The sequence below is a fragment of the Vanacampus margaritifer genome, chromosome 5, assembly GCF_051991255.1.
Source record: "Vanacampus margaritifer isolate UIUO_Vmar chromosome 5, RoL_Vmar_1.0, whole genome shotgun sequence".
Classification (NCBI taxonomy): Eukaryota; Metazoa; Chordata; class Actinopteri; order Syngnathiformes; family Syngnathidae; genus Vanacampus; species Vanacampus margaritifer.
This window is the reverse complement of record NC_135436.1, coordinates 6,901,304-6,927,191: the sequence shown is the minus strand read 5'-3', so window position 1 is coordinate 6,927,191 and position 25,888 is coordinate 6,901,304. Positions and strand designations below refer to the sequence as shown.

The window sequence follows — 25,888 nt, the reverse complement described above, 5'->3', positions numbered from 1 at the left end:
ACTCTAAATTTAAGGGTCGTGGGTTTCGAGCCCCACATTGGGAGGTTGTTTGTTTTGTGGGGTGTTTTGTCTAGTTTTAGTCATAGTTTTGTCTACATATTTAAAAACAGTACTAAACGAGCAAAATCCCAGTTAGCTCAGTCGGTTGAGCATTAGACCCTTAATCTCATGGTAGTTGGTTTGATCCCCACATTGGGAGGTAGTTTGTTTTGTCTAGTCTTCGCCATAGTTCTCAATTTAATAAATCTTTTGTATATATTTTTTCTTTTTACATGCATTCTCTATCCCCTTCATTCATGCCTTATTTAGACCTTTATATTTTCTTTCCTTTTAATATGTACTTCAATGGTTAAACATTCGTTTTAGTCATAGCTTTGTCTGCATATTTAAAAACAGTACTGAACCAGAAGAAGCCCTGTTAGCTGAGTCGGTAGAGCTTTAGACTCTTATTCTCACGGTCGTGGGTTCGATACCCACATTGGGTAGTTTGTTTTGTGGGCTATTTTGTCTAGTTTTAGTCATAGTTTTGTCTACATATTTAAAAACATTACTGTAGCCAGTAAAAGCCCAATTAGCTCAGTCGGTAGAGCATTAGACTCCGAATCTCAGGGTAGTCAGTTCGAGCCCCACATTAGGCAGTGCTTTCTTTTGTGGGATATTTTGTCTAGTCTTTGTCATAGTTCTCAATTACTGCTTCTTAGAGCTTTGTCTACATATTTAAAAATATTACTGAACCAGTAGAAGCCCGTTACATTTAAAGGGAAGAAAAAGAGCACATTTGATTGTACAAGATTGCTGTGACCACTCCCAGCGGCACAACTTTTGAGCAATTACCAACACTGGGTCTAACTCGCCTTCCCACAGGATTTATTTTTATTTTTATGTTTGTTTGCATCTTCCATCAACACTTCCAATTCTATCAATTCAAATTTAATTTTGTTCTTTCACTACCATATTTACACCTGTTACTAACAACTCTAGCAATCTATTACTGAGTGAACATCTTAGTTTTAAAAAACAAACAAATTGCACTCTTAGTAGCTCCTGCACAACACTTCTTTACAGTATCCAGCACCTGGACTCCACAGGAACCTAAATTAGGATCCTATTTGTGGGTTTCAGCTCTTCCTAAATCATCCTGGCTCTGCTCCAGCAAAAACTTTCTCAGCTGAATGTTCACGCCCCAACCAAGAATGATTTCACTATCTGCATCATAGCACGGCAGAGGACAATTACTCGAAATATGGAAAACAATACAACTGCAACAACCACATATTTTCAAAAATGCATTTTATTACATTAAATATTCTGTTTTCGCCCTAATTGTACATAATGTTAGATATTTAGTTACAAATGATTGATTTAGTCATTTCCAACTCCAAAGCACCCACAACCACTACTCAATTGGTATTTAGGGAGTACAAGTGAAAAATAAACATACCAAGAAAGACATTCTCATTTTGAATATTTGAATTTTGGGAGGTGGAGAGTAAACGGGGTTGTGGGGTTGGAATTCAACAGAATCTTACCACAAAAAAAAACATCTGATATAAAACCCATTTTCACTTGTTGTATGTGATAGTTTGTCAACAAGAGGAAAAATTACTGTACTTTTTAAGGTATGCTCAAGAACTATTTGCTATTTGTATCACATATTCTCACTCACACCACTGGTGTGCTGGATCTCATGGCTGAACTTGTCCACATTTGAACTCACAGCCTCCAGATTTGTGAAGCAGATGTGCAAACCACTGAACCAGTGTGCTAACACTGCTTGGGATTTTAAATATAATCTAAATGGAAGCACTGATAAGACAACGTACTAGAACAATTTCAGCAATGTTGACAGCGAAAAACATGTGCAACATTGATCAAGTTTTGCGTGGATATTTACTAGTGCACATTTTTGCCTCAATATAAGAAACAATGTGGTTGTTCTATTATGCCAAAGTACTTGCTGGATATGCAATAAATGTCCTAATGGCTTGCCATAATGCCAGTGAGCTCATTTTCGCAGCGAGCTAGGTTTCATCCATAATTCAGTACTAGTTGAGTATCAAATAAATGCTTAAAGTCTTTATGACCACTGACCAGCCATTTGATTTGAGCATTTATTCGATATCCTACTAGCACACTTACTACTAATACGGACAAGGTAAATACAAGCAAATACATTGAAGTCACTACAGCTACGCTCATTTTGCTCAGGAAAACCTACGTATTTGAAACTCCATGCTTGATTGTAGCTGTTATTATAAAATACACCACTAGATGGTGACAAAACAAAACAAAAACTATCACATCAGACGCTTCCAATGATCGATGTTCTTGATCTTTAGTTGATCAAATATGTATAAATAAATACATAGACCATATCAGTGGTTTAGCTCAGTGGTTACTTCTGTCACAATTGCTATGTACCTACCAAGAATCAAGCAGTCCTTAACGGGATCGAACCTAGGGCGCTGTCCTGTGCTTTTTTTCCTTCCTTGCATTGCATTGTCATTGTGATACTATAATCATAATTACTTTTATATCAACATCAGCGTTTGTTTGATTCAGAAAATTTAAAAAAGAAAAAAAACACGTACCTAATTACGTGACTCATCAGCGACTTCTATTGACCAACTTCTATTGTCTACATTGTAAGACGCCTTGTAGACTCTACAACGTCTTAAGGTCGAGTTTCACTCGTCAAGCCAGTTTAGGATTACGCCACCTTGGCACATTTCCGCGTCACCTGTATTGAAATCTAGTGTTGCCACACCGGTGTGGCTCAGTGCTTACCAGGCCTAACCTGGCATTAGCCAGATTGATCATTGTGATTCACTCAAGGGATATATCAGGGACAATATCAATCTGGGATTGTGTCCAAATTCAGAAAGCCAGGTCCACTGAAGGCCGAATTTGTCTGGCTGAAGGACTCGCGTCAGGAGTGATGTCATGCGTCATTCGGAGGACCTTGTGAATCTGGACCACTGATCTGAATATATGACTGGATAGCCGATAGCCCTTACACGCATGTGCAAGCCGTTGAAGCGACAGAGCGGCCATCTTGCTCCTCCCATCTCGCGAGCAGACTACAAACATCTTTACCAGCTAAAAATGCACAAAGCGCCTCTCACTGTTCAATATTCAACAAGGAAACAGTGAGTAATTCTGCAAGAACATAATTAATTGCAGCATCTATTCGGCCATGTTAGGTTTGTTTCTCTCTTTTTTAAATAATGTTTTATTGAACAAACAATATCATACAAAATAGTATAACAGCCAGGGGGAGACAAATACATGGGAAAAGAAACTTCTCCTACAAAAATATATTATAAAGCTCACATAAATATAATGTTTTACTTGCTTTCTTGCAGGGGTGTGAATTGCGTAGTACCTGGCGATTCAATCCGTATCACGATTCATAGGTCACAATTTGATTCGATTCCGATTAATCCCGATATGAATCTATAAATCGATTATTGCGATTTTATTTTACCTCAAATTTAGAAAATACTCAATCAGTAAACTTGTACATGTACACTGTAAGATTTGTGTGAAAATGTATTTATTTATCTGAAACTTCAGGCTTATAACTGTGAGCCACTGTATTTAACAAACAATCTGTTAGAATCTGTTTCATGTTTGAACAACATTGAAATAAAATATTAAGGCTTAATGTTCCATTAATATGACATTCTTCCATGCTTAACGTGTGAACCCTAACCCTAAGTAAGACGTTTTGTTGAACATTTCCATAAAAAATTGATGTTTAAACATCGATTCAGCCGCATATCAAATGGGTTCCAGAATTGCGCGCTGTAATATCGCGATATATTGCCGAATTGATTTTTTTTTACACCCCTACTTTCTTGTTTGTGGAGTATCCAAAAGTTTTTTTTATATATTGTTTGTCAACCATGAAAAAATTAGGTCATCAACATTTGTGTAAATGCCATTTAGCCAATATTAGAACAAGATTGATGAGATTAAATTGCCTTTTTACTTCCAGATGGATAATTATTAAAGCCAAACAATATATCTTCAAAACAGAGAGAAAGCTGCGGTTCTCTACCTCATTCACTCCCAGCCATTTTCACTAAAGCATTCCCCTTTGCTACCGGTTGTTTTATTGGATTTTGACTGATTTTGCAAGGCCCACAGAATATTGTGTTCTATTTCTATAAAAACATGGAACCTACCAAAACAAAGATTAGAGTCTTTTCTTTGTCAGAAAAAATGTATGTTTCTATCTATTTCCGTTTTGCAGCAATTAGCATTAGAATATAGCTAAGTTTCATCATTATTCACAAATCTGTTTAAAAAACTGGGGAAAAGAGATTATTGCAACATGTCCCTGATTGATCTCTATACTCTGCTGCCACCTGCTGGTCATTTTTTTGTAATAACTACCATTGCTTTACGCCACCTCTTCAAGTCGGAAGCTGCATCAAAACCTTCTGTATGCTCTAGAATAAAAAACATGATTAAAAAAAACGTTTTTAAATTTAATTATTTAAAATAGAACGTTTTTATACGTTTTTGGGTTGAAATGAGTTAATAATGAAAACAGATTTCTATTTCTGTGCTCCCTGGTTTCGTCACAGCTGCATATCCCGACTCACAATGTTGCTCTGTGATTGGTCCGAACCACTAGTGGTTCAGATTATAGATATATATAAAGCCTAGATGTTTTACGGTGCAGAATCCAACGTCCACACGAGGCGGCCATCTTGTCACAGGCAGGCAGTCTGGTCTGTTGTATTGACTGTGAGTAAAGGTGAGTGATCTGAACGTAAACTGTTATCTCGCTTCAAACTTAACGGATTTACACACGGACTTTCTCACAAACTATAATAAAGTAGTAATAATTCTGGATGGATATGTACTGTATTAACTATATGGATTATTAAAGGTGTTTTTACTCAAGAATAAACACTTCATAAACACTGGATGTATACACATGAAATCCTTCTCAATCAACACTTCTGGGCTTCTGTTAATGTGTGATGGTGGTTGATGACAAAATCACCACCACCACAGCCTGTATTTTGCCATTTTGTTGTGTTTTGCCATAAAATTGACGTTTCTGGGTGGAAAGTCAATGTTCACCTCTCCAGCCAATCACAGGGCGGGGGGCGTGTCGCTGAAGGCAGGTGCAATGTTGACAAGAAGAGTGGGGGGTTGAGCCATGGGTTAAACCATGGGAGGTAGTCCATTTTGAATTGTTTGTTTACAAACCCCACCTTTAATTATTAACAAGTATGTAATATAACTACACTTATAAACTAAACTGCTTGATAATCAGTTATTAGCATAACTCTGAGATAAATTTTTCAAAAATCATTTCCAGTTTAATACATTTTTGTGGACGTACGCCGCCATTGTTATTGTTATACGTCACTAGGCACTGAATACGTTGCAACGTAGAATGGTGGCTGGCTTTCTACCCAGCAATGTGAAACGCCTATATAGAAAGTAAGGTAATTGTTTGTAGAGTTCCTAAAGGGCGGTCAAAACTCTTGAATACGTCTAGTGAATGACGAGAGCACGGCGTGGGGGAGGCTGACTCGCGTGTTGTTGTTTTTTTTAGGAACGCTACGGAGGCTTACCTTGCTTTCTTTATAGCGTTTCACATTGCTATCGTAAATAACAATGGCAGGGTACGTCCAAATAAAGTTACTACAAATGTTAGTAACAAGTTAAACCAAATAAATAATAAATAAAATAAATAATATAGAGCAAACTTGTCATTACAGTCGGGGTTCCTTTTAAAAGAACATGTCCGATAAAAACACATCGTAATGAATGAGAGAGACTGAGCGAGGTGACTGTGGCAAGAGGGCCGCCCCATGCGGACGTTTGATTCCATTGGCCAGCAGCATGGACGAAACATCTAGTCTTTATAGATATCTATTGGTTCGGATCGGTGAAAATCAATGGGCTCGGTACAAGATGTATTCTCAGGAGTTTGTGAATTCACAAATACCGCGAGAATTCAATCTCAATTGGGCATTGGGATAAAGTGGAAAGCGGAATCTGCCTGTTAAAAGACATGTCATATGGGTGGAATCATCCATTCAGTTGTAACAACAGTCATTGAGGCACCCGAAAGTGGCTGTAAACTTATGAAAGGATGAAAGCATTGTATGTGATAGTTAGTTACGTAGGTAGTGCCGCATACCTCACCCTCTGTTTACAGGTTGTTTCTCAACCTTGTCATAAAAGGCCTCCCACACTCCTCTTTCAAACCAAGTGTCTTCTCTGTCCAGAGAATGTCCATTTTGGTCATCAAAAGAGTAATGTTTCTCTTTGAAGTGCAGGTAGACAGCTGGCAAGACAGTCAGTGGCTCGTGAAATCGTATTTGTTGTCTCATGAATAATATACAGTAACTTCAGCTTTGATCAAACCTGCTGACAATTGAATGTTGGTATGCGTAATTGCAGAATGCTAATTTGGTAAATACATAGAGTACCAACTTCATGAAGTTACCATTGGTTTGCATTAGCACCCTTGTGGCTAACTGCAGCCTCACAGAACTGCTTGCACAGCTGTAGACTCTGCTGTGTTGTTTTAAGTGGGCCTCAAGATGTCATTCAGCCGATGCTGTACTCAAAGTGGTGCTCGTGGGTTTGGGTGTCTGTAGTCTGCCTTAGACCTTAAAGACCGTCAAGTGGCCCGGACTTGGTCTGAGTGTTATGGAAAAATTGAGTCTTCACTTATGATGACAGCACATTGTAAATAACCATGGATGTACTTTTGTGTCATCCAGGACAATGTGATGTACAAACTGATTTCCTGCTGCTCATGGGTCAAAAAGCATCGTTGACATTTTACCTCCTGTCATGTGCCTTTGCTATTCTTTTGTCACCAGCAAAGAAGTCCTGTGGTTAATACGTTAACCATTCTGAGGTCAAGCAGTGATGGGGTAACTGTGTCACTATCATTTAAGGAGGTTGGCGTGAAAAGAAGAGCAACACAACAACTGTTCAGGATTTGGTTTGAAACTTCATGGACTGCAGCTCGCCTTTATGATGCCTTTAAAGGTATGCACAACGCAAATCTATTGTCTTCCCATATGCTATTAAGATTTGCATTGTTTTAATTTTGCATAACTACAAATACTTTCATTCTTATTTATTCACTTATTTATTTCTTATTGCTAGTTTCGATAAACCACACCTTCAAATATCATAAAGCCCAAAAAATGGGACAGAAGATTTTCATGTGTAAAAATAAATACTTCCATATGCTGAATGCAGACCCATCCTACGACTGCGTATTAGGGCCAGAGGGGTAATATTCCGAGAAAAAATGTGCAAATTTGCCACTTTAAAAAAACTTGCAAATTTGCGAGTTTGTAAAGTGGAAAATTTGCAAGAAAAAAACTTAGACAAATACACGTAGCGGAGCTATAGTCTAATGTGAGGATTTATTGGTGGTCAATGGGACATTGTTTATAAAATGAAAAGACAGGATGGAGACAGATTCATTCTTAATTTAAACTTTACTCATCATGCATCAGCTAGCGCGACAACACTTCCTGACTATCCAATCAGATGCTAGCATACCATAGGTAAATCCAAGTGAATGACGGAGAGCAGCAAATTTGACACATCAATTAAGATACTTGTACAAAAAAATACCAAAATGTATGAATGTGTAAATAATAATTCTGGAAACATAAATGTATAAGTAAATATCCATTTTAATAAATGAACATAAATGTTTGATCCTCAGGGTGTGGACCCATACCCAATGCTTAAAAGAGTGAATGCTTAATTTAATTAACATCATATGATTAAGCTGTGCTAAAGCAATTACTATCTCGTTATTTGAAAACCCGACCGAAAAAGTATTGGCACAAACATTCGAGTAGTACGCCTCGTGTATTTCTCATAAGTTTCTGAGTTTTTTTTCCACTAATTTTCCCCTTTATATACTAGCAAATTTACAAGTTTTTTTTTCTCTCACAAATTTGCCATTTTATAAAGTTGAAAATTTGCAAGTTTTTATCTCAGAATATTATTATTATTATTATTATTATTATTATTATTATTATTATTATTATTATTATTATTATTATTATTATTATTATTTATTTGTCTTAAATAGCAGTAGCTGCGGGACACCAACCAGCAACAAGCTGCTTTTTGAATGAACTGTGACAAGGTGTTGTTCTTTCCCCATGCACTCCCTCTATCCTCTGTCGTCTGTCTTCCGGGAACGCTAATAGGCTCCATGCAGAGTAATGTGACCAATTGAATCATCCTCGGCCCGGAGCTGGAAGTTGCAAATCGGCGGGGCAGAGAGCGTCGTGCTCACTACGGCTGCAGCACCAAAAAAAAAAAAAAAACTCAGAGTGGTGACACAAACGGTGTTTGTCTCAAGACTTCTCTGGGATTTAGACCCTGTCCTGCCAAAGGAACTACTATTTGCAGCATTCCGATCAGAGGTCAGAGGGCCCCTCTGTAACCCTGACTGCAGATTGAGGTGAGTAGATAGAATAGACTGTCATATCAGGACAATGAGTTGTGATGTGATCAGTTTACTCAATTTGATAAAACATGACTTGAAACTTTATGAGTATAGCTGTATAACATGTTTGTTTGATAGTACGTACATATTGCGTAAGAGCACAACTGTTTATTAAATGGAGTCTTTTGTACATGTTTGACAATACCGCATTTAATACAAATGGACACAAAGGGCCTATGTGAATTCATTCATGCTCGGTCAGTTGACTGAATGTGACATGAAGCCTTGTGAGTTGGGCAGTCACATTTCTTTCTACTTGTTTTATACAAATTTAGACTCTAGATAAAATAAATGGCTGACATTCTCAAAGTCTTATTTAACCACCATTATTAGGGCATAAAGAGAGATGTCTGAGTATTCTACCAGCCTCAGGGTCTTTTTACTGCACGTATGTTGTGCAAAGCGCAGTGGGTTTCATCAGACATTTGAACAAATCACAAGTAGAATGTTTGTTTTTCACAGATGATTCAAAGATCTCATATATTATGTATTGATTTAGAGTGGACTATGTGTGAAAAACATTTTGACACATTAAATTGGCCCCGTAGAGCTCATTTTTGCTTCAGCTGCTCAAGTGTGTTTTTTTGCGGGTACTGCAGTTTCCCCCAACCTTCCAGATATATACAGGCTCCATATTGATGGCTGGTGACCAGTCCGAGAATGTACCTACCTCTCGTTCAGTCAGCTGTGATACGGATTTTATGATCGCCCATGTTAACCGTAACCAAGTTGCAATACTAGGGCTTCATTTTTCTTTGTGTGGAAAAAAAACGTTACTGATCTCAAATATGCTAAAGCAAAATGGCCCAGATAACAAAGGTACATGTACATTTTCTCAGTACGTGTCACATTTTCTAACTGACAAAATGTCAAATCTATAATATAGAATATAGTAGTATAGAATGTAAAAATAAAAAGCAATTTAGTCCAGTCATTCAAAACTCAAGTCATTTTGTGCAATGTTGCGATGCAGTGAACTGATATTGCAAACTTTTGGGTATTATTTTCCTCTCATAAAGATTCCTACTTATTACATACACTTTCACATACAGAAGATGAATACAAAAATAAATGAAAGTTTTTGTCACCTTTCCACTAGTCAAGGCATGTAATTTGCTGAAGCAGAAGTGGCATATATCTGCTCCTTGAAAACCTCAAAAGCTAAAGATAACTGCGGAAATGACTCAAACTTTTTGAAACGGTACAAAGAATGTCTGCAATTATTTTCTATAAAGCACTCAATTGTGCCTGAAGCTTGAAAGGGTGGCCCCAGGTTTGTCTAACATATCAATCTGATGATAAAAACTGCTAATGCTAATCGGTCTATGATTATTCATGTGAATCATGGGATTAGCATTCTGCCTATTATATAAAAAAAATGGCATGGAAGTGAATAACCAAACAATTCATTGATCTACAAATATATGCCAGGACTTACTGCGCCATATTCAATTTGGATAGTGGACAAACGATTCCACTGACTCACCCATTTCTTTTTTCCTGGAGAAAACTGTAATGCAGGAATAACAAACTGCGGTCCTCGAGGGTCGGAGTCCTGCACGTTTTAGAGGTTTACCTCCTCGAACTGCAGCTGATTCCAATTAACAGGATCGTTATCAGGCTTATGCAGAGCTTAATGATGAACTGATCTGTGTTGAAGAAGGGAAATATCCAAGACCTGCAGGACCCCGGCCCTCGAGGACCGGATCTCGCCATCCCTGCTGTAATAACTTGTATTTGTTGTCGCGTGCAGGGTGGCAATAGATTGACAATAAACTCGGACACACTTCAGAACGGCAGGCTTCTAACATACATTGCTGGTACTGAGCAAGTAATAGCATAAATAATAGCGCTCCTATTGGAGACTCTCGGTACTACACATGACAAAAACAAAGTGCTGTTTAGATTTTTTTTTAAATAACTGTGTTGCTGCTGTATTACTTGATTTGAAAAAGGCTTACTGCTAACAATCAAATTTTACTCAACAAAATGTCCCATTGTAACATTTTCACTCAAGTAGATAAAATATCTTTCCAACAGAAAGCAGTGTGTGCAGGTCGATGCCATAAAATCCTCGTTCTTTGAGTGCTGGTGTTCCACAATGTCCCATCCTTGGACCAATTTTGTTCCTCTTATATTAATGATCTAACCAATGTGATATTTTGTATGTTATATTATCTGTGATAATAGTAAAGCCCGTAACCCTCGTGAGGATAAGTGGTTCAGACAATGGATGGATGGATTCATATTCAAATGTGTGCAAATCATCATCGTCATCATCATCATGAATTTATATTCTCCCAAAACAAAGCAGAGGAGCCACAACTTGTTAGTGAATTCCAGTACTTGGGTGTTGCTCTACATCAATTCAAAGTACAGCTTTTTCAGTTTAAACAAATTTAAACAATTGAACCTTGTTTGCTTGATATGTAAACTTTAACATGGACTAGCACAACCATGACTTTTTCAATGTCATGTTTTGTAACATGAAATCAGACCCATCTTTAAAGGGGAAGCCAACCTTAAACATTTATTGACAATAATATGTTGTATGTGACCCCACTAGTCTAAACATGACATTCTGATTAATATTACATTTGTGGAATATGAGTCATGAAGTACAATCCAGCTGTTTTTACCCATCTCTGGGGGCGGCCATTTTGCCACTTACTGTCGATTTAAGATTACATCAGTTGCTCAGGGCTCGGTTATGACCAAGCACAGATCGCCTGTTTTCTGATGTTGAGCTGTGATTGGTTGTCACCTGAGACCTGAGCAACTGTGATGTCATTTTCACTCGACAGCAAGTGGCAAAATGACCGCCTTTTGATATTTATAAAAACGGCTGGATTTTGCTGCTTAACTCATATGCCACTAAAGCAAGATTAATCAGAATACCATATTTAGACTATGTTACTATCAAGAAAAAATGGGGGGATTGACTTCCCCTTTAAAGGAAAATTTAAATTGTGAATTGACTTTTAGGTGGACTGTATTGAACAAAATATCACTGAATAGTTTGCCACTCTCAATCAGAGAATCTTCAATCTTTATAACATTCTAGAAACATCTAAAAGTGCGGATTAGGACAGACTCCATTTGTGACCATGTGAAATAATTTACAAGGTTGGGGAATCCAAGTCAGTAATGTTAAAACTCTGTCACAGATTGGCTTTAGCCACAGGTGCTCCTCAACTGGCAGGTAAACAAGTAGAAGCACCTGTGGTAAAAAACAAACAAGTTTCAGGGTTTTTACTTTCTGGACCTGGATTTCCCAACCCTGATCATTTATGTAACTTGATGTGACAGTCAGAGAAGTGTGCAGATGTTCAATTTCTCTGCCACTTCATTATGCCATATACACATTTTACATTATGTCGATTGACTTTTCTTCTGATTGTTGAAGCATGCACATGTCCCTGATGCAGCAAAAGAGGTCTGCAAATCCCTTGATGCGATGTTCGAGTTGGCAAGAACCACAAGAAAAATGACCTTAATTGTCATTTTTCTTGTGGTTGTTACTGATATTTTAAAAGGTCGTCCACTTCTAGGCAGGATTGTAGTAATTTTCAGTGTTCTCTAGATGCAGATGATCTGCTTCACAGTGGAATGATGATGCAAATTTTTTTTAGATGACTTTATAGCTTTCCCCAGACAGATGTGCTGTCACTACCCATTTCCCAAGGTCCCCTGAGATGTGGTTTTGTCTCTGTTTCAGTCGGTGATGCACAATTTCTTTGCTAAACCTCTCTCATTTCATTGGCCTATTTCAGTGGTTAGTTTAGCTAGCAATTTGTCCTACCTGTTCTTACTTGACTGCTTGTTTTAAGCAATGCAGCTCAGGGTTCACTTACTTTTGCACCTACATGAATTGACCAAAAACTCTTTTTAATTAAGTTTTGACTACACAATTGATTTAAAAAAAAATAATAATAATAATAATAAAAAGAACAATGCATTGAATTGATAAACCTACACCTGTTATTTCATATAAAATGTAATGGTTCAGATTGAACAACAAAATCAGGTTGAAACAATTGGAAAGTCCTTTTTTAAATACTGTACAAACAGTGATAAAGGGGAAGTTTTTAAAAGTTATACACATGGAGTAGGAGGAGGAGTCAAATTAGATGCTGTTGACCTTTAAAACTGTGGTAAAGGTTTTGTAAGTACTATGAAAATGGTTGAGAAACCCAGTTTGTCTTTTTACTAGGGATGGGGGAATACCGATACCAATCACGACGGTAGCTGATACGAGTATTGCCGCCCTCTTGTGGCCGTTTTACGATGAAGCACAAGAAACTATGAAAATAGAAATTGCCATTAATTGTTAGCATATTGTGCGTCTAATTTTAAGGGAAACTGCTATATTCAGATGTTCAGGCTTGCTCACAGAGACAGTTTAGGAATTTGGCAAAATGTAACTTTTTATATACTGTAATTTCACATTTAATGGGAGTGCAGGCACTCCAGAGATACAAGCAACTCAAACTCCCATGTCACTTTGAAATTACATATTGGAAACGAATAGTAAACAATGCTAGCTAAGCATTAGAAATGCTGTGAATGTTGTTAAGGTCACAGTTTCAGATAGCTCAGACAGACTGGCCCAGTACAGTATAATAAAGTCTTATGGCGCACATGGTTAACATGTGACCACTCACACACAACTGTATTGTCCGATGCTTTTCCCATAATGTCAGACATTATTCAGTAGCTATATTGACATACAATTAATTGAAAGGGTAAATGAGTTAGCTTTGTGTTTGTGTTTGTTAAAAACATTAACAGTGAATGTATTTATTCAAATGACTATTACATTAATATTGTTTCTAGTCCTCAAAAGCTGAGCTCAAACACACACGAGCTTTTGGAGACTGATCAAGTGTGTTTACTCAAATTTAGTACTGTATGGTTTGATTGTAGCCGAAGGGGCCTGTTGGTGGGTTCAATCTGGCTATCAGGATTAATTTGAAGCAAAAAAATAAATACAATTCTGTAGTGACTCAAATTCGGACAGTTTTTTCTTTTCTGTGTTTGTCATGCTTACACAGTTCTCTGGGGGTCACATCAATCAATTCACCGCTTCCCCCACAGAGGAAGTACTTATTTGGTATTATCATGTGTAGTCATATGAATTGGGCATTGATTTACATTTGAATCTACGTTAACTTTTCAATTTTAAAAGGTAATAGTAAGAACTTTTAAATTAAAATTCACCGCCAATTTTGGCGCCCTCTAAAGGATGTGATCAGGAGCGCTTTTCCTAAGAAATATGACACTCTTTTGCAAAAGAAAAAATATTTTCTTAATTTACTTGTAATGGTTTTAAAGAGGAAGTCAACGAAAAAAAAAAAAATTGAATAATGTGTTCTATGCAGCCCCACTGGTCAAAACGCAGTATTCTGATAAATATTGTGTTTGTGGAATTCATATTCGGCCATTTTGCCGCTTGCTGTTAACTGAAGATGACATCACAGTTGCTCAGGGGTCAGATAATGACCACTTACAGCTCACCTGTTTTCTGAAACTGAGCCATGATTGGTTGTTATCTGAGCCTTGAGAAATTGTGATGTCATCTTCAGTTGACAGCAAGTGGCAAAATGGCCACCCACTAAGATGGATAAAAACGTGGCTTTTGCTGCTTAATTCATATTCCATGAACAATATTAATTAGAATGCCGTGGTTAGACTAGTGGGGGCACATACAACATATTATTGTAAAGAAAATCTTTGGGTTGAATTCCTCTTCGTTCTTCTTGTTATTTATATCAATTTCGCTATGCCACAATTTTACTGGTACTCTTGACACCAAATTAGGCAAGGTGACCTCTGAACTTCAATATTACCAAAAATGACCCAACTTTTTCATTTTGCTGCCATTCAAAAGATATCCAATGTGAAAGCAAATTTTCACAGAGCAGTTTGGACTCCTGTAAAATCCCATTGAAAGTGAATACGAGCTGGCTAACAAGATGAGTGTGGAGCCGTGCAGTGTGGTAAGTTTGGAGCTCCCTGCAGATGAAGGTCACATTCCTACTCTGCATGTTGCTGTGTTCCTCAGACAGATTTCCAGCTGGGAACTGCTCTAATCACCTGGCAACAATATTGACATAGAAATAGAAACTCTGGAGAGGACAAGACTCCAGCTCTCTGCCAGTCACACAATACATACATCTGGCTGTCAGAGTTCATGTACACACTGCGGGAGGAAGACACATGTGACATGTACATTATGAAATAATTAACTCTATACTGTCACCTGAGCAGTGTTTAATGAAATGTTTGTTTATTGAACGTATAAACAAGTAGCAGAAAAATAAAAGATTTAAAAGAAGAAAAAATGTATACAGTAATCATTACCCAGATAGCAAAATGTGGTTGAATCAATGTTGAAACATAGTTCAGCTTAAGTATTGAATCTATGTTGAGATCTGAAGTTTAAATTATACAGAAAGCGCAAGGTTGATAAAACGTTTGCTTTTCAACCATAAATCACACAATATAAATGTTGATTCAACCATCATCTAAATTAGAATCTACATCCATCCATTTTTTTAACCGCTTGTCCTCACAAAGGTCACAGGGGGTGCTGGAGCCTATCCCAGCTGTCTTCAAGTAGTAGGCAGGGTACACCATGAACTGGTTGCCAGCCAATCGCAGGGAACACAGAGACTAACAACTATCCACACTCGCAATCACACCTATGGACAATTTGGAGTGCACAATTAACCTGCCATGCATGTCTTTGGAAATGTGGGAGGAAACCGGAGTACCCGGAGAAAACCCACGCAATCACGGGGAGAACATGCAAACTCCACCCAGGAAGGACTTGAGCTCACGTCCGCTGCACTGGGAGGCGGACATGCTAACCAGTAAGCCACCGTGGCTCTCTAGAATCTACATCCATAATAATAATATTTGTTTAATATTTCAGTCACTTCCTTCACCTTATGAGTGAGCAAACACTTATTTGGAAAAGACCAGACAAAGGCTCATTTATGTTTAACGTTGAATATGGATACAGTTACGTACATTATATGAGCCTTTCAAATGACAATGTGAAAGTGGAGGACTTTGCCTCGGAGTGTCGCATAGAGATGATCCATATATTCACATGTTCGTCTCAGCAAGCTGTATAACATTCTAAAAGATGTGTCCTTAACTCCCCACATGTTTTGAGTTATTAAGCATTGAAGTATGAATTTGGGTTAGTCTAAAGAGTGAGAACTTTGCGTAGGAGTGTCACACAGAAATTATACAAATATGTACTTTTGTCTTGGCGAGCTTAACAACATACTAATGGTCTTTTAGGTGGATATTTTTTTAGTTAGAGCCCTGGAAATGGCTAAGAAGTTAAGTTTCATGCAACAGGATGAGCACCAGCATGTTCAGGGCAAAAAATTAGTTCCGAAAATGTGTCTTAAAAAACAACAACTATATAAATACAAAATACATTTTATATATATATATGTAGAGAGAGAGAGAGAGAGATTGAAAAGTATGTCTCTTTCGGAAAGATCACAACTTTGAAGTGTCATAGAGGCAGAGGACCAAGTTTAATGGATTCAGTGTCCTTCAAAGATTCAGAAAGAAATACGCTTGCTTGAAAGAAAAGATTTTAAAGAAAAGAGTATTGTATTGATTTTTAAGGACTCTCAAGTTCATTGGATTCAGCGTCCCTCAAATAATATGAAATTGTCCTGCTTGAAACAAAAGGAATTGCAATCATATAAAATTGCAATTATGCAATATTTATGTGTATGATTATAGCAGGCCTGTCCACAGAATACCCACCCTCCTAATCCCTTTCTCCGCTGAAGGAGAAAAAGGAGAAAGGCAAACATAGATTCAACGTTAATTAAACATTGACCTTTCAAATGTTTTAATTCCACCAAAATACAATGTAGATGCAATGTCATCTTTTAAACACAAACTTCAATGTTTACATAATTTTGTTGAATCAATGTTGATTGAATTAATCTTCAACCATAACCAGAAATCAACCTTCTTAACCCTAATTCAATGTTGATTTAACATCTTGTGCTATCTGGATAGTCACGGTTTACATGTTCAAAAGGAAGTAGGAAGAAAACGTATTTAGTCCTACTCCTTATTCTTTATACGTTTTGACTTATTTTATTATTGATGCAATGATAGGTTAATATATTTCAATGAAAGAAAAAAATGTAAACAAGTCTGCTGATGTATACAAGTCTACTTTGACGTGCGTACATTTGCCAGTAGCATATGTACATGAAATTCATAGGCATATACCATAAAACATTTATGAATCATATCCTCATACTCAAATATACAATGTTCATTACACTCATACTGAAAAAATTACAACATCTCTGCAATTTTACCAGCTCATGTCTGATTTAAGTAATTTTCTTAAACTTTGCTTTTGAACTTCTTTTTTTTTTACTCAGAAAGTGACTCACATCTATTCAAGTCAGTTAAAAAAAACACACACCTTTGCTTAATATTTGTTCTTGATTTTTTTGTAGGCACTTTTACCCCTTTCTCTAATTTTAAACCGCTTCTGAGCAGAGTAGATAGTTATGTGCTTTTTGTGCTATTTTAAGTCTTAAAATTTCATCAGCAAATAAAACACTTCTGAATCACAACAGATATCATTTATATACAATATGAATAGCCTAGCACAGACCCATGGGAAACTCCATGATTAATCTTAAAGTGTTTTGATTGTATATTGTTAAACTGCAAGTACTGATATCTATTGTCCAAATAACTTTTCATCCATTTATATGCTAAACCTTTTATGCAATATCTTTCTAATTAATTCATTAATATAGAACAATCTATAGTATCAAATGTTTTTTTTAGATCTATAAAAGTCCCAACAGTATTTTTTTTAATTATCTATGCTCGTAGATATTGCTTCTACGAGTTCCATGATTGAGGTGGTCCGTTTTTCTCTAAACCCATATTGATTTTCGCTCAAAACCTTATGTTTCTCAATAAAATTGTTTAGTCTATATGAAACTATTTGTTCTAGAATTTTTGAGAAGTACAGTAAACAAAATGATGACCCAATATTGTGTTCCCTCGCTATAACGCGATTCACTTTTTTGCGGCCTTGCTGTTTCGCGAATTTTTTGTGTGTACAGTTTTGCATGCAGTAATGTACCTATTTTCTAAAAAATTATGAAGGTTTGAACATTGAGAATGTTTAAACAAGAGAAAAATGTGAGAAAATGCAAATGCCTCAATGAGAAAAGTATATGAACTGTGTAGTGAGGGGTTTTAAGGCCTAGATACACCAATCCAACGCCTACCACCTGTGGTGTCGGCCCAGAAGTTGGCATGTCTCATACAAAAAGAATGTAAATACACACCGCAACGACCCCAACTATTACGTACCTTCACCGCATGCGCGAGAAGTAATTCCCCCCCAGTAGTCATTATTCCTAAAGGGGATATAAAAACGTAAACAATGCATACCGGTTACTTTTCTCTCACAATGTACGATACGATGCGATATACTTTTATTTTCCCCGTGGGGAACTTTTTCCTGGACTGCAGCTGCAGTTTACAGTAAAGAGAAAACAACAGAATAGAAAGAGATCAAATTAAAATTAAATAAATAAGAATGACAGTAAGATAAGAATATAAGAATAAGAATAACAATGTCCTCCCACGTGAATGAAAACCTTCGGCTTTTTGCACAGTATTGTATATAAAAGTAAATCCTACCTTCTATATCGTCGCGTGCCATAGTTTGGCTTTCATACCTTTGTCGGCATACTTTTCAATGGTAATATCATACAATGCTGGTCTCTCTTGAACCAAAGAGACAAAGTCATTTTCCCGAGCTTCTGTCCAGACAGACATTGTACGTTTAAATGTACAGCAGGGTGACGATGCGGAATATGAGCGGGGAAAAAATGGTCCAGGCTTTTCATCAGTACTGTTTATCCGCGTTTGTCACTTCCTCTTCTTGCCCCGTGGGTTAGGGTTAGGGTTAGGGATTCACTAGCTAGCAGCCAATCACAGTGATCAAAAGTCATGTCGAATTTGCTGGAAACGCCCCCGACGTATTCCAAATCGATCCGACTTTACGATAGTAAACTGGTCAGACGGCCCAATGCTGTTCAATTCCCGACGTCGGATTGGTGTATCTAGGCCTTAGATCCTTAAAACATTTTAAATAAATGTAAAGCTTAAAGCTAACTACTTCGTGGATTTCATTTATTGGGGGTATTTTTTGGAAACCTAACCCCAGTGGAAAATCATACTGTGTTGACCCACAAAGGATTCAGCAGGGACCTAAACCTTTAAAAGGCACCTGGATTGTTATGACAAGTTTGCTCTATATTATTTATTTGGCTGCTACTAACATAACATAACACAACATAACACAACATATTCATTTTTCAAAAATCATTTCCAGTATAATACATTTTTGTGGACGTGCGCCGCCATTGTTATTGTTAAACGTCACTCGGCACTGAATACGTTGCAGCGTAGAATGGCGGCTGGCTCTCTGCCGAGCAATGTGAAACGCCTATCAAGAAAGCAAGGTAAGCCTTGTTGCTTTCCTAAAGGCACGATCAAAACTCTTGAATGCGTCTAGTGAATGAGAGCACGGCGTGTGGGAGGGTGACTCTCCCGATAGCATGTTGTTTCTTTAGGAACGTTTCGGAGGCTTACCTTGTCCTTTATAGGCGTTTCACATTGCTCGGCAGTACACACTAAATGTGTTGCGACATAAATAACAATGGCGCATACCTCCAAATAAAGTTTCTACAAAATGTATTTAACTGAAAATGATTTTTGAAAAATGTATCTCATTGTTATGTTAGTAACAACCAAATAAATAATACAGAGCAAACTTGTCATTACAGTTGTGGTTCCTTTTAAGCCATGGGTTGGAGAATGACGTATCAAAGGGAGAAGAAAGATCAAAGGGAAGAAAGGCAGTGGCTTGTTGTTTGCTGCGTAAAGAGTCAGTTTTTTGGCATGGAGACTAAAGAGACATGACTTTCCTTCACGTCCTCGTGTCATCATTTACCGCAATTCCACAATACAAATAATATCCTTGCTATGTGCACAGAGCACATTCTATGGGAACATTGGATGTTGAACTAATTTCATTTCAGCGTTGATCACAAACTTAAGGTTGTTTGATTTATTCCAGGATCTGTAAAGATGACAAGCAAATCCAATACCAGCGTTGCGGATGGCAAGGTGTCCTCCTCCCCTCTTCTGTCGTCGCCAAAGCGGCATCGTCTGGTCACCAAAGACGGACACTGCACCCTTCGCCCCCCGCTGTGCCCCTCCGGATCGTGGCTGGGAGCGTCGAGTAGGGCCTGGCTGTTAGCCCTGCATGACATGTGGGGACAGTTAGTGGGTCTGCGCTGGAGATGGGTCCTCTTGGCCTTCTGCGCATCCTTTGTGGCCCACTGGCTGCTGTTCGCCTGTCTTTGGTATTTGCTGGCCCACATCAACGGAGACCTAGACGTACTGGATCACGACGCCCCCCCGCAGGGCCATGTGGTTTGTGTCAAGCACATCACCAGCTTCACCGCCGCCTTCTCGTTTTCCCTGGAGACGCAGCTCACCATCGGCTACGGCACCATGTTCCCCAGTGGGGACTGTCCGAGTGCCATAGCACTGCTGGCTGTGCAGATGCTGCTGGGGCTCATGCTTGAAGCATTCATCACAGGTGCTTTTATTTCCTCAACCTTTCTTTTGACCAACATTCAACTCAAGACACATTTGGAATTAAATAGGAATTGAATGCGTCTGAGGCAAAGTTCTTACAGTTAAAGACAAAGTCAACCCAAAGATTTTCTTGGCAATATGTTCTATGCAACCCCACTAGTATTACGATATTCTGATTAATATTGTGTTTGTGTAATATGAGTTTAAGCAGCAAAATCCACCCGTTTTTATCCATCACATGGGGGTGACCATTTTGCCACTTGTTGTCGACTTAAAATGACATCACAGTTGCTCAGGGCTCAGGTAACAATAGTGATTGGAAGATGAAGCTTCATGAAGCATTTGTGATCTTTATTTACTCCTCTAAATGGTGCTCTTGATTTAAAGATTAAGTCTAGTGCAATGGAGAAATTGCCACTGCATTTTAAAACCAACAGTGCCATCTAGAGGAGTCAAAAAATATCAAGTGTTTCATGAAGCTTCATTTGTCCATCATTAAGTAGCAACCAATCATGGTTCACCCTTTTTTTTTAAGATGAGTCGTGATTGGTCGTTATCTGACCCCTGTGTAACTGTCATGTCCCTAAAACTAATACTTTAAAGGTCATTACAGAATTGGAGGACATTTATATGGAAGAGGATTAAGGCCAGTGAAGAGAGAAAAAAAAAGTTTGGCAGGATTCTGACTTTATTCTCAGAATTCTCACTTTAAATTTAGAATTCTCACTTTAAAGTGACAATTCTCACTTTACATATTTATTTTTTACGGAGCCCCTAAAGTGACATGGGAGAATAAAAAAAAATAAAAAAATTATGCTTATTATTAACTTTTTTTTTTTTTTTTATTCTGCCATGTCACTTCAGGGGCTCCGTAAAAAATAAATATATAAATAGAATTAAATATCAATCAATAAATAAAAATGCTCTGCTCTCACATTTATTTATTTCGTGCTGCAGACGCTTGACGCTTTGCCAGGTCGAAATGTTATTCAAATAAGGGGGCGGTCCTAAGCGTGTCATGGGTTGGGCTCCGCTCTTGGAAAGTTCAAGCTGCCTTTCAATGGACTATATGCCACGGAGGAGGCAGAACTTCCGACTTCCGGGTTTTCACCCATCAACTTTGTTTCCGTTTCCGGTTTGCGATGTGTGGGCTGCGTCCCAGTACTTGCGCTTCCACCTTTGTGCGCCTCGGTTGTGTGTTCCCATCGACAGGTGAAAGGCTGCGAGTGTGTAGTGTCTGTCTCAGTGTCCGAAGCATTTCAGCCAATGAGCGGGAGCGCGCGGTTGGGTGGTGCAGGGGTGGGGGTGCGAGTGTTGGAACGCGGCCAGCAATGGCCGGAAACGGCGCTGATGTGTAAAACCGGAGGTCAAAAGTCCGTGCATCTACCTCATGATCGAGTGAGCGGGTTGGTGAACAAGGAAGTCTCCCCAGCTTGCATGGAGAGCTCCAACAATGGACGACTATCTTTTCCACTGTCACCACGATTTGTTGTCCAGAAAGTCAAGTTCCAAGTTGTGGTGACAGTGGACAAGATAGTCGTCCATTGCTGGAGCTTTCCATGCAAGCCGGCGACCGCGGCCAGACTTCCTTGTTCGCTGACCCACTCACTCTAGGCAGTTTGCAAGAGCAGAGCCCAACCCACAACAGGCTTAGGCACGCCCCCTCATTTGAATAACATTTCGACCTGACAGAGCGTCTGCAGCATGAAATAAATAAATGTGAGAGCAGAGCGTTTTTATTTATTGATTGATATTTAATTCTATATATACATTTAGTTTTGTATTTATTTTGACATTTCTTTTTATATATTTTACTTTATTTCGTTTAATATAGATGTTGATTGGGATATCACCCGTTTATTCCTCTCAACAAAACGCCAGTTAGCTGTAGCTGACGTCAGAGTACAACAACTCACGAGGCTAGCAGCAAAAAACAACACACGCAACCAAACCGCACGTCTCATCCCCTCCCTCCTGCGAGACCTGTGTTGCGCTCACTAACAGTCAGACATAATAGTGCTCAACATTAAAGCAACCCAGAACACACAACCACTTAGTTCGTTACAACACGCGCACACACACAGACACACACACACTTTCTCTCTCTCTCTCTCTCTCTCTCTCTCTATATATATATATATATATACTTGTTTTTATTTCCATGTATTATTTATTTTTTGTATTTAATTTTTGAATTAATTTTTTTTATATCCGTTTTTATTTTCACTTTTAGACATTTATTTATTCATTTTTAATTTGGGCGGTTTTGGTCCTCAAAGTCCAGCATATCATGTGATGCACTGCTTTCTTCTTCTACCATGCTAAAACGCTTATGGTAACAGGGTTGTGTGCAGTAATTATTTGAAATATTGTGTTTATTAAAGCAAATGTTCTCACCATTACAAGAGACAACAATGAAACAATGCAAAAAAAAAGTAATTTAAATTTCATTTTAACCATTTTATTTGAGACTATTCGGTCAGTAGGGTGTTTGGGGCAAGAGATGAAGGCAATTTAGGGGGTACTCCAGACTTATTTTGTATTTCTAAAACAGCATCCTTTTGTGTGTGTTTTTTTTATTTTTTAGATTTGGTCTCAGGACAAGTAAATTTACTCATAAACTGCATGTTTTAGTATTTTGTATGTGGATTATTTAAAATTTGATGGGTGGGATGTCAAATGTGCTATAATTCTGGAATGACCCAAAACTGTTAATAATTAAATACAAATACAAACTAATACAAAGCATTTGAAAAATATAAACTAATAAAAGCTAACTAAAATGATTCATTAAAAAAAAAAAAAAAACTAAACTGAAACGAAGCATTTTAAAAAACAATAAAAACTAACAAAAAACGCTCTAAAAAAGAACTGAATTAAAAAAACAAAATTCAAAACAAAATAAAAAGTAGCTATATTGAAAGGCTGCGTGTATCCTTGGACAATTTTTTTTTTTTTACAAATGTTACTTTTTTTTTTCTGGGGGCGGGGGGGCTTTTACAATCTCTGCCATACCTCTCTTCAGGAGTATGGCACATTTAAAGTTGTGATTGTTTTAATAAAATTAAAACTTAATTAAAATCTTGGTCTTAATTTGAATGGTGGAGACATTGACAGTGCAATGCTGAGTCGCTCGCAGATTTCACCTTAACTTTGATAATAAGCGATGAAGCACACAATGATTCGAGTTTTGTTTTTATGGTTGACTCACCAAAACAAAAACATACACGAGACAAATTGGAATGAGGAACGTCATTTACAAATTGTCAATTGTCTACCAGGTGCATTTGTGGCCAAGATATCTTGTCCTCAGAAGCGAGCCACAGCCATCCAGTTTAGCCACCAGGGCGTGGTGAGCCAGCACCAGGGCCAAACCTGCCTCATGCTGAGAGCCACAAACCTGCTGCGGCGCCCTCTGGTGGACGTGAAGGTGAGTGCCGTCCTGTATGAGGAGCACGAAGGCCAACCCCTGCACCAAACCTCTCTGGACTTCTACGTGGATCATCTGGGCCAGCATCCCTGCCCCTTCTTCATCTTCCCACTCACCTTTTACCATCCCCTGGACCGCCGCAGCCCCCTCTACCCCGCCCTGCGTGAAGGCACGCCAAACCACTTTGAGCTGGTGGTGTTTCTGTCAGCCTCGCAGGAGGGAACGGGGGACACCTGCCAGAAGAGGACCTCCTACCTGCGCCAGGAGATCCAGTTTGATCGTTGCTTTGTGCCCGCTTTGGGCCTGGATGCCTGCGGGAGGTACGTGGTGAGCAACCATCACTTTGACACGATGCATTCCAAGGACCCTTTGGACAAGGACTGTGTTGTGCAGATCAACGGTGATGGTAGCGACAGGATGGAGTAAGGCTACTGGGACAAAGGGCAGGTCATGAGGTACAGTTGTGGAGCAGAAATTGTATTTTGTCAGGTGGAATGAGGATGATTTGGGGAAATTACAGTATGTGTTGAGTTGTTGTTGTTAACCTTTAATTAAAAACCTTAAGTTGTTGTTCACCTTTTAATCTGTTCCCAAGGAATGATCCCAATGGGGATCTAATTTCTAATTCCAACAGGCCCACTTCTTATTAAAATCCATCAATCCACTTTCTCTACTGCTTTTCCTCATTAGGGTCATGTGTGAACTTGAGGCAGGGTCCACCACCATATGCTGTACTGGCCAGTGAACTAATTGTGGGGTACATATAAACAAGAAACCAATCATACTCATCTTAATGGGCAACCTGGTGAAAACCCACTCGGAGCCAAGATTCAAACTCAGTACCTCTCAACTGTGAGGCAGACGTGCTTTCCACTAAACTACTATGGTGCCATGGATTAAGATTAAGATATAGTACTGTAATGTGTTTTATTTTTATTACTGCTGTCTGGATCTTTCTTGTACAGTTCACATCAGGGGTCACTCACTACGGCCCTTGAGGGCGCCTAGCCTGCATGTTTTGGATGTTTCCTTTTTTTCTCTGAGAGCTCAGTATTATTCATCCGGCAGCCTTCCCGAGTCAAAATGTCATCATAATCACTCTTTTTTTGTGCTCATTAATTCACCTGAAACCTGTTATAAATCCATGACAAACCCTTTGATCCTTCCTCTGGTCTCCTGATAAATTGACGACTCCAGCGGAACTCTGAAGTAGGGCTGCTTGTTTATGGAAAAAATAATAATCACAATTATTTTGGTAATCATTGAAATCACGATTATTCAAATGATTCTTTATTTTTTTGTTTCAAAACAAGAAAATGTTTAAACATTTTAAAATATTAAGACAAATACAATTATCTGAAACACTATAATTATATAAGTTCCTTTTGGACCAAACAGAATTTATAATAATATATATTATTTATGTTAGCAAAAATTTGAAGTTGGGGTGCAGCTTGTGCAAGCTAGTTTTGACAGGGGTGTGTGGTGAAAGAACTCGTGCGGACGTGCCTCAAAGCAACTCAAAATTAATATTATTAGGACTGCAGCTATCGAATATTTTGGTTGTCCAATATCCTACTGGGTTAGGGGTTTAGGGTTAGGGTTAGGGTTTTTTTCTCTCTGAAACAGTGAGATTTTAGACAAATCTCTCCCCATAGATTTTGCTCAATGGAACTTAAGTGACTTCAGACCCACAATAGCGATTTTGTCGGCTAAATAAATAGCACATTTGAGTAAGCATGGTTTGTTAAGTGATCAATAGGAACGGCAAAGTAGTCAGGCTGTCAGCATCAAAGTGTGCACAGTCCATTCATCCATTTTCGAACCTCACGAGGGTCGCAGGCGCGCTGGAGCCTATCCCAGCTGTCTACGAGCTGTAGTATTTACGCTTTTGAAAAGTAATCAGACTGGCTGGAGCACTTTACCGCTGCTAGCTAGCGCAGCTAGCTTGCTAGCGCAGCTAGCTTGCTGCTGGTAGCTCGCTGTTAGCTAGCAGTCACCACTAAACACTGGCAACATGCGCCGTACAATACAATGTCAGCATAATTATGTCTCAGCGCTTTTCACTGGAGCTTGAACGTGACTTCAGGACGAGGTTGTGTTACTAATGCCTGTAGCTATAGTTTAGGGCATTTATACTGCCGTTGTTCACAAACTCTGAATAGACGAGCACATCGTCAGCCCTTATACCACGACGACACACTTCCAAACACAACTTCAAAATAAAAGCGCTACTA

At 38.4% G+C, this 25,888-nt stretch overlaps 1 protein-coding gene and 2 non-coding genes across 3 annotated transcripts; all 3 read left to right on the top strand.

Annotated features, from left to right (window-relative positions):
* The first annotated feature begins 412 nt into the window (after nt 1–412).
* On the top strand, nt 413–485 carry trnak-cuu (transfer RNA lysine (anticodon CUU)). Its single transcript has one exon. It is a non-coding gene; the product is annotated as a tRNA-Lys (tRNA).
* Nucleotides 486–565: 80 nt separating this feature from the next.
* Nucleotides 566–638, top strand: trnar-ccg (transfer RNA arginine (anticodon CCG)). The gene has a single exon. It is a non-coding gene; the product is annotated as a tRNA-Arg (tRNA).
* A 7,706-nt stretch (nt 639–8,344) lies between these two features.
* On the top strand, nt 8,345–25,445 carry kcnj13 (potassium inwardly rectifying channel subfamily J member 13). The gene is made up of 3 exons (XM_077566347.1): nt 8,345–8,482; nt 19,695–20,222; nt 23,503–25,445. The coding sequence occupies exons 2-3, from the start codon at nt 19,706–19,708 to the stop codon at nt 24,075–24,077; spliced, it is 1,092 nt and encodes a 363-aa protein (XP_077422473.1). The 5' UTR covers nt 8,345–8,482; nt 19,695–19,705; the 3' UTR covers nt 24,078–25,445.
* Nucleotides 25,446–25,888: the final 443 nt, after the last annotated feature.

Excerpts from the sequence above, each read along its gene's own strand:
- kcnj13 (XM_077566347.1), top strand. The coding sequence starts at position 19,706 with ATGACAAGCAAATCCAATACCAGCGTTGCGGATGGCAAGGTGTCCTCC. Across the intron at positions 20,223-23,502 it reads GCTTGAAGCATTCATCACAG|GTGCATTTGTGGCCAAGATA; the intron begins GTGCTTTTATTT and ends ATTGTCTACCAG.